Below are 9618 nucleotides of genomic sequence, written 5' to 3'. Positions count from 1 at the left end.
CATGTTCAGAACAGATCCAGTACATTCCTCCACCTTTAGTTTAGAACATCTTAACTCGGAGGTTTTATTTAACAACAATAACATTCTTTGCCAGTGGGGACTTAAAGTCAACGTGGCCAGTTCTTGAGAATTACTGTATTTAAAGAGGCATGTCATATCATTATCTATCCATTAGTTAAAATCAATTTGGCAGGTGATTTAGAGAACACATCAATTAAACAAATGACTTTAAACACAAAGCATTTAGACCTATAAAGTCCAGTGTATAAAAAACAACTCATAACGTTTGCGATTATAAGTTCCAAATAATGTTCAAAGTTCATCATAAACCATGATAACATGCAAATAAAAAGTTCACAAATTCAATCTGTCCGGTGCTTTACGAATTCTGCCTGATCTGCGAAGTTCTACCACTTTCCCTCCAGCTGTCATGGTTTTTGGTTCGATGCCTTTGTTGCAGCTGTTATCTGGCATATTACGAGAATCTGGTTCCCTGAATGGTGTGGTGATTTTTCAACCGGTACGTCGATTGCCATTGGCGTCATTACACAAGACCGTTTACCAACGTCCGCTGTAGTTGGCTCCGTGACACAAGATGGTTTACCAGCATTTTCATCTGGAAAACGTTTGCGAATATGGTTGATGTGCCGACGCCATTCTCGACCATCCTCCATATGTACATTAAAGGAGACAGGACCTAACTTGTGATGAAGTACCCCTGGTAGCCACTTGGGCTTTCCAGCAAAGTTCACAACCCATACAGCATCTCCCTCATAGAATAAGCGCTCGTTAGCTGTTTCTCGTTGTGCTACTGCTTTTGCCTGTTTAGTTAGTACGTCGTTCTCCACACTAGGGTAGACAAGGTCAAGACGAGACCTTGGACGTCTTTTCATAAGCAGTTCTGCAGGTGACTGTCAAGTCGTAGTCTTGACAGTCACGATGTTCGGAATAGGATATCTGTCCACCTTTGCAGCAATGTCGACAGTGAGCTTGTAGTCACCACAGATACGGATATCACCGTTTGATTTCAAAACAGGTACTATTGGTGCGGCCCAATCACTAAACTCCACAGGCATAATCACACCTTCCGAGCGCAATCTGTCTAATTCGTTTTCTACTTTAGAGCGCAATGCGTGCGGCACAGGCCTTGGCATGAAGAAACGAGGTTGCACATCGTTGTCTATCCTTAACTTCGCCGTACAATTCTTTAACGTGCCAAGGTCCTTTTTGAAAAGTTCTGGGAACATTTCTTTGAACCCATTGCCTTCTAGCCTGTGAACTGTTGACCAATTTAATTGGAATCGTTGTAGCCAATCCCTTCCAAGCAGGTTTGGACCTTTACCCGGTACGATCAAAAGTGGAAGATGTTAATTTTGGTTTTCGTGACCTACCTCCACCATCACCTGGCCCAATGGCTGAATGATTTCTCCGGAATAGGTTCGCAGCTTCGGTAACTCTTCAGTCATCAGGGATAGGTTCAATTTCCCTATTTGTATCTGCTTAAATTGTGCTTCGCTAATTAAGCTTGTCGTCGCTCCTGTGTCAATTTCCATCATGACCGTACACATATACAGTTTAACATGACTTCCTATGGTATCTGATTTATATAAAGGCAATTCATACTCATCTGTTGGCATAGTCAGTTCATGTTCTGCTGGTGATTTGGTTTGTACAAAATGTGTTTTAGCTGCTTGTTGCGGAGTTGTAGCCTTGCATACAGATGCAAAATGATTCATGCGCTGACACTTGTTTTCCCCAGGCCGGGCATAATTTATCACGTTTCCCTACACCATGATTACCTCCACAGCCAGAGCACTTGCGATTATCTTGTAACCTCTGATGCTGTGTTTTGCTTGATGATGAATAGCTACCTTGCTTTCCACGCTACCACGCTTTGGTTTACGTGGTTGGTGGTATTTTTGCTGGGGTTTATGCTCAATCCTATGTATAGGTTTCTTAACTTCCACACCTCCAGACATTGCTCTTTCAGAGTTAGCGTTGGTTCGCTCAATCCTTTATTCCTGACTTTGATAAGTTGGCATCGCTGAATAATCTGTGATTTTATCTCTGCATCCTTGTCGTGAAATTCACAGTTCTTTGCCAGCTGGCACAATCTAGCATGGTATTTGTCCAGCACTTCAGTGGGATGTTGTGTTGCTTGTCTGAACATAAATATTTCGTATTCAATGTTCCTCTTTGGAGCAAAATAAGCTGACAGTTTTTCTTTTGTCTGTGCATACGTGTCTTCTGCTAGAGTATGGCTTTCACTTATTTTAAAAACATCGTCGCTGCCCAAGTGAAGCAACATGGCCTGTTTCCTTACATCATCGGTAATTGCCTTAGCGATGAGGAAATTATCAAAATGCTTTAGGCAGCGTTCCCAACGACCAGGTGCCGTTTCTGTAGGTTCAGTTTTGAAAGGTGGAATGGGTGTTTTTTCCATCATTCCATGCAACTCATTAAGGTTCAAAAATAATTTAAAACTCACGTAATGTAAGCTAAGCTTGTCTCCAGCCTACGCTAGCTAGGCTGAGTAATGTTCGTTGCTAAGGGGTTGCTAATGCTGCAATGTCTGTATTTTGCCGTTACACTGGTCGATCTACGCTGATCAAAGAGTTAGCCCGATATGTACAGTACTCGCGTTTCCGCATTAAACGTAGCCCGATTAAATGTAGTTGTGACTAAAGTCGCCTGGCATTTAGTTCTCTGGTTATATCCTGATATCCTCGTCGCCAATTATGTGATGTATTGCCAATAAAGAACCCGAAAACTAATTCTAAGTTGTACTGTACTTTTATTGAATCAACAACTAGTATCGTGAACACATAGCAACAACATCCAAAGTTATCAGATAAAATATGTTCAGAACAGATCCAGTACAGGCACCATGCGGCCATATGATGAAAATGTCATCTATGTACCAGTGGTAGCATAGCGGTTTGAGGTGAAACAATGAGATAAGGGTTTTTTCAAGTTCTGCTATGAATATATTAGCGTAGTTTAGGGGCCATTTTTGTACCCATTGCTGTGCCTTTTGTTTGAAGATAATGAGAACTATTAAAAGTGAAATTGTTGTGTGTTAGAATGAAGTGATGGCTACAATGTCATTGATATTATCTAATGTTAGTGATTGTGCGGTGAAAAATGATTTTAGGGCCACTAGGCCGTCGGAGTGAGGAATGTTAGAATATAAAGAAGATACGTCCATGGTAACAAGGATGGGATTAGCCTACATTGTGAAGTGTTTGTGACGGACAAGTGGTCCATAAAATACAGGGTAGCCTACGATGTTCCATCATGTCCTTATTTAAACACTGTATATGTACCTTTGATGAGTTATATTATATTTATTCAACAGTGTTAACGGCTAACTCCCTTCAATATATAATATACGACAGTATTTCTAGCCGTATTGCCAGATTTATCTGGCCGAACGCCCTCTTGAGGTGTAGCATTGTGTAATACAATGTTCCCGACAGCCATTTGGACCTGTTAAACCATGAAGCCTTCGTGGTCTAATGGTTATGACGCTCACCTATTCAATAATATTTTTATGTTCTCCTTCTTGGAGGTATTTTTTAAATAAATTTTAAAAATTGAAATTGAAAAAATTGAATAAAGTGTGCATAACTACAAGCTCGGCAGCCAGAGGCAAATGTTGTAAATTCCTCCGTGGAGTGAGTGAGAATGTATTACCAAACAATAATAATTAATAAAAGAAAGAACAAAACATACCAAGTGCTTGATCACGATCATAACAGTTCATTGTCCAATTGCTCGAAACTGAAAAATTTAAATATAAAAATTGTTATGCAATAGAGTCATTCCATGCCAAAAAATTTTCAGAAAATGGTTTGGTAACATCTTGAAACTTACATATTAATATTATTATTATTATTATTATTATTATTATTATATAATATACATCGATATGTCTAACAAATCGTTTAGAAGTTACGGCCATTTGAAATTTTTGGGTTTTTTGTAGTATTTTAGAGAACATTGCATCGATGGTTGTAAGTTGTGCAATGTTTTAACATTTTTTGTTTCTTATTTTATCCAATTTGTTCTATCTTGTTGATGTTAAACTTGACTAGATTGTCAGATCCCCACCTTAGGGCTTTGTCTAATCCATGACTTAGAATAGAAGAGGAATGCATTCTCTCACGAGTGATGATGTTTTGAGAAGACTGGTAACTGGCAAACAGGTCGGCCTTGCTGTGGGAGTCACTTGCAAGTGACTCATCTGACTTTTGCAGCGAAGGGAATGAAAAGTGGGAGAAATTACTTGAGCCAGCTTTGGCGATTTGCCAAAATGCATTGGGACTAGCGTTGGAAATTTTGTTGTGTATGTGTGTCACAAATGAAGACTTTGCATCATTGATAACTTTGCCGCAAGCTTTACTGAAAGAGACTCTTGCATCATTGGTTTGGTTGGATTGCCAATATTTGAAGTGTTAGTTTGCTATCTTTTTGTCTGTTTGAATGTATTTCTCATGTCCCGATTGTATGATTTTTTCTTATGACAAAATAGATGAAATGAAATGAAATTAAAAGAAAAATTAACTGAACAGGCTACAAAATCAATCATTGATGCAATAACGCAACAGATAGAATCAAACAACTTGAAGAGAAGATTAATGAAATGGCAAACCAAATGGACAAAGCCGAGCAGTTCTCAAGGCGAAACAGTGATTTATGGAATCAAAGAAATGGATACTGAAAATACATATCAGATTGTTAATCAGCTAAGTTTGTGGATGACACTACTGTTGAAGTCTCGTCCAAGATGACAAACAAAATTACCGCACACAGGTTTTGCAACTTGTCCAATGGTGCGAGTTCAATGGGCTGGAACTAAATTGCAACAAGACCAAAGAAATGATTGTTGATTTTTGTAAACTTTAGCTACTGTTAAATCACCATTATTCATAGATGATTCTACTGTAGAAATAGAAGATAGTTCTATATTTTTAGGAATCGAGGTATGAGAAGATTTGAAATGGCACAATCAATTTCAATATTTTATTTTATTTTATTCCAGTATAAGATTAGCAATCAGCAGCCGATGGCTGAATTTGATTACTTTATATTTAAAAAACCTATAATATATTGCGTTAAAAAGGCACAACGACATATTTTCTTCCTATATAGATTAAGATCTTTAAGAATTTGTTCTCCTGTGATGTGTCTCACTTTTACAAACCAATCAGAGTGTTTTAACCCTCTCAATTACTGTGTGGTATGGCGGCACATCGGAGAAAGGTAAGAAAGATATTCGCAGTGTAGTCAAGACATCTTGAATTATCTGTGTTGACTAATGTTCAGCCAAGATAGACTAGAAAAAAGCATGGGCAAATGTACTGTAATGAACTTTTTGAAAACCAACTTTTTGTAAATTTGTAAATTTGGTCCTAAACAAAAAACCAGTGATAGATCGAGAGCATGTGATCTAATAAACAATCATTATCAGGTAAGTAGCTGAATCGAAATATACCACTTGGTAAATTACAATTCTGAATCTCCATACCTTTATTATTCTCACACAAGAGCTGTAATCCTAAGTTGTTTTTGTTGTTTGTGGTTTTTTTTTTTTTTCTTGTTGTTGGTTGGACATTCACCGTGTATTTATTCATTTATTTATTTTTTCTTTTTTTTAACGTAACTAATTCTTATTTTAGTAACACCTTATTGTAATACCTGCCTTTTGAATACTTTTTAAATTTTTATTATCTTCACTTGGCATTTATGAACCAAAATTCCCTTCAAACTAATGATTTCAATATTCGGCCATTCCGTGGCAAAACAACGCAACTTGAAATTTTCACTTCGAGAAAAATAGAGTTAAAGTTTGCATGTTTGCAACTTGGCAATAAATTGTCGTACCCTTCTGAAATTTTACAGGGCTGTATATTTATAGACATTAAGATTAGGGTGTCCCGAAAGCTCAGACCACAAAAGCTAAGACCTAAGACCAAAAGATATCAGACCCAATCGAAATATCAGACCCCGCAAATGAGGCATGAGGGCCCGTTCCCCCCCCCCCCCCCCCCCCCCCCCACCGTCAGAAAATCACATGAGACCTTGTTTATTTGCACCTTATAAATCGACCCATTATTATTATCATCATTATCATTAATATTTATTATTATTATTATTACTATTATTATTATTATAATTATCGAGAACGAACGAGAATCATAATACAGTATCAGATATTCGCACGATGTGCATTAGAAACCGCTATATCGAAACCGTACGGTTTGTTTGTACTGTATTTGTTTTCTCCAGTAAACGTCGCAAAGGGGCCTAGCTGGTACATGGAGTTATTATTATCAAAATAATTATAACTCCATGGCTGGTATCGATAATACTAACTGGTGTTTATTTCATGATTAGTCAGTTCTATATATTGATGTTAGCTTTCGAATAAACGTATTATTGTCCATCTTACACTGATTAAGATTACTGTAAAACCAGAAACTTTTGCGGCCCAAATCTTTCGTGAATTGATAATTTTGGCCATTTTCGCAACATTTAAATTTTGCGAATCACAAAAGGCCTAAATTTTATCCATGAGAGGAATACCATACAATAGCTGAAAATATTGTATCATGAGTTCTAGGCATAGACTAGATAGGCCTACAGCCACTGTCTAGGCTAGTAGCTAGGCACCATAAGCATGCTACCTCAGCACCTCTTGGACCTAGCTGGCCATCCCAGGCACAGTTAATTATGGCAAAGAGGAAAGACACATGGAGTACTCACTCATATGATTCCTAAATTTTGTATGGTATTAGCATCCTACCATGAACAATGTTAATCAAAACGTGTCTTTTACAGTATTAACAAATTATTTTCCTGTAATATTGTTTCAAACAGTGGTTATGTCATGGTATGTAAATTAGTTTCTTCTTAGCATACACCTTGCAGTGTCTGCACATGTGCAATCACGTTTTGAAAACTCTCACAGAACTGTAATTGACTTGATGTTCACAAGTAGACCTGATAAAATCATGGCTACCGAAATCACAGTTAATCCTGTTCACAGTGTTGTTGTTCAAAGCTTGAAGGCAATCTGCTCAAACACATATAAATGAATAAAATAATGTTTCCGATCCACAAAAAAACAGGATGCAGTAGAAATATAGCACATACATTCACAGTTATTCCTATGGGTGTGGAAAATACGTCCTCCAAAAACCAGAAGAAACGAAGAAATGTTTCTGTGTTATGCAAATTAGCGCTAACAGCTGCTGTTAACGATGCATGAAATAAAGTCACCACAGGAGCTCTCCCCAAGATCGATGGAGCAATCCAACGAGTGATAAAATGTTTATGTTCTTCTTAAAAAAACAATACTACTTCTTCTGCAATCATAAGCAACAAACTTCTTTGGCAAATGAACATGTCGCGTTCGAGTGATGTCGCAACTGCGGTGTTACTGGCAACTTTTGGTGGTTTGTTATTACCATCCAACGTGGTCGACGTGTGTTTAACACCGACTTCGGGTACAATACAACTATCAACGTCTGCATCGAGGTAAGCAACTTTAATTCGATCAAGACTAACTGTGTCCTCTTTTACAGCAACATGAACATAATACTTGTCAGTTCTGCGCAATACCTTGAAAGGCCCTGTATAAGGGGACTCAAGGGGTTTTCGTACTCTATCAGAAAGAACAAATACATGGTGTACAATGTGCTACATCTTTATGAAGTTGAGATTTTCGTTCCACTGAGCGGGTAGGTAATGGTCGAATACTCTGCATTACCCGTTTTATTCTATGTACATAATCACATGGATCAAGCTCAACATCATAAACGGGTGAAACAAATTGTCCCGGAAGTCGAAGAGTTGTTCCAAAAACAAGCTTCCGCCGTCGAACATCCAAATTCCCTTTTGACCACAGTACGCAGGCCAAGGAGCACTGAAGGTAAAGTTTCAGTCCACTGCTGAGGATCATTTTGGAGCCTTCAAAGAAACTTTCAATTGACGATGAAACCTTTTTACCATACCATTGGTTAGGATGATGAAGTTGTACGAACACGCTTAGTGCCTAGCAACTTAACTAACAAATCAAACAATGCAGACTCAAACTGGCGACCACGATCAGTAGTAATCATTGAAGGTGCACCGAACATCGATATCCAACCTCCTACAAAAGCCTTGGCAACTGTTTCTGCAGTGATGTTAGGAATTGGAATGGCTTCTGGCCATCTGGTAAAGCGATCAATGCAGGTAAGTAGATAAGTATTACCATCTGCTGGTGGAAGTGGCCCAACCAAGTCAATGTGTACATGATCAAACCTGATATCTGAAGTTGCAAAAGTACCCAACGGTGTTACTGTGCGACGATAAACTTTGGTCTTCTGACATCTCACACAACATTTGGCCCAGGCACGAACATCGCTATTCATTCCAGGCCACACATAACAAGCACTAATTAATTTGAGAGACGAACGAATACCTGGACGAGAAAGTGAATGTAATGATTCAAAAACCGCCTTGCGCATACCCATTGGATCAAAAGGTCAAGAAATACCAGTGGTAACATCGCATGTAATAGTGTTATTGCTTGTAGATATTGGAACGTCTTTCAAATTAAGAACTGATTGTTGCCGATGCTTAAGTAGTTCAGGATCAGTCAACTGTTGCTCAGCCCTGACGTCATGATCAATTGGCGACGACACAATGGATGTAGATAATGAGTTTAAATCAATACGCGGTAAAGTGTCAGCTACCTCATTGTCAGAGCCACTAACATGCCATGTCTGTGGTAAATTGCGACATTAATCAAGATGTCGTATCTCACGAGAATAGCGATCTGAACTTGAACGCAAAGATAGGTAAGAGGCTTATGGTCAGTGAGGATGAAGAAACCTCTAGCTTCTAGAATATGTCGATACCAGATACGTAGCTAATAATTCACGACCAAAGGTACTGTACCTGGATTCAGTAGGATTCATTCGTCTAGAAAAGAATGCAATTGGACGCCACATATCCGCAAAACGTTAAAAGGACTGTGCTGTATTTTTTAAACCAAACGGCATTCTCAAAAACTTGAACATGCCAAAAGGTGTAGTGATAGCTGTTTTCGGAATGTCTTCTTCAGTGTTTGAGAGTAAGAATGGCGATATAAATGAAACTGTGGAAGCTATCTGTAGCTACATTAAGTTTTGTACTGACTCTATTATCCCAAAGAGAACCAAAAAAATTTATCCTAACAACAAGAAATGGTTCTCGAAAGAACTACAGGCATTGATGAAGGGAAAAAAAAGCTGCTTTTTCAATGGGACAGGTAGACATAGTCAGAGAAAAACAAAAACAGATCGAGTCAGAAATTGAAAGAAATAAAACGAAATATAAAGAAAAGCTAGAGCAAAACTTTAAGAATGATTTCAAATCAGCATGGAAAACAATGCAGGACATCACTGCCTACGTCAGTAAAAACAAAAATATGCCATGTAATCAGACAGTACATCAACAAGACAAACTTAATGACCTTAATGATTTCTTCTGCCGTTTTGATCAACATGATTTTTCAAAAGAAATATGTGGTCTAAAAAAACTATTGACCTCAGAAAAGGAATTTTGTGACGACATTAATTTAAAGGA

At 38.1% G+C, this 9618-nt stretch overlaps 1 protein-coding gene across 1 annotated transcript in view; it reads right to left on the bottom strand.

Annotated features, from left to right (window-relative positions):
* The window catches only part of LOC117114743 (ATP-dependent RNA helicase DDX1-like), a 105687-nt gene extending 97267 nt beyond the window's left edge, over nucleotides 1–8420 (bottom strand). Inside the window, exons 1-3 of the mRNA XM_033258434.1 lie at nucleotides 8077–8420; nucleotides 7392–7669; nucleotides 3736–3783 (exon numbers count right to left, since the gene is read on the bottom strand). Coding sequence (XP_033114325.1) covers nucleotides 3736–3783; nucleotides 7392–7669; nucleotides 8077–8420 — 670 coding nt within the window. The remainder of the gene's footprint in view (nucleotides 1–3735; nucleotides 3784–7391; nucleotides 7670–8076) is intronic.
* Between the last annotated feature and the right edge of the window lie 1198 nt (nucleotides 8421–9618).

The sequence above is a fragment of the Anneissia japonica genome, unplaced genomic scaffold (genome assembly GCF_011630105.1).
Source record: "Anneissia japonica isolate Jap-2015-1 unplaced genomic scaffold, ASM1163010v1 scaffold65_len388318_cov190, whole genome shotgun sequence".
Lineage (NCBI taxonomy): Eukaryota > Metazoa > Echinodermata > Crinoidea > Comatulida > Comatulidae > Anneissia > Anneissia japonica.
Note: the sequence above shows the minus strand (reverse complement) of the source record. Positions and strands in the feature narration are given on the sequence as shown.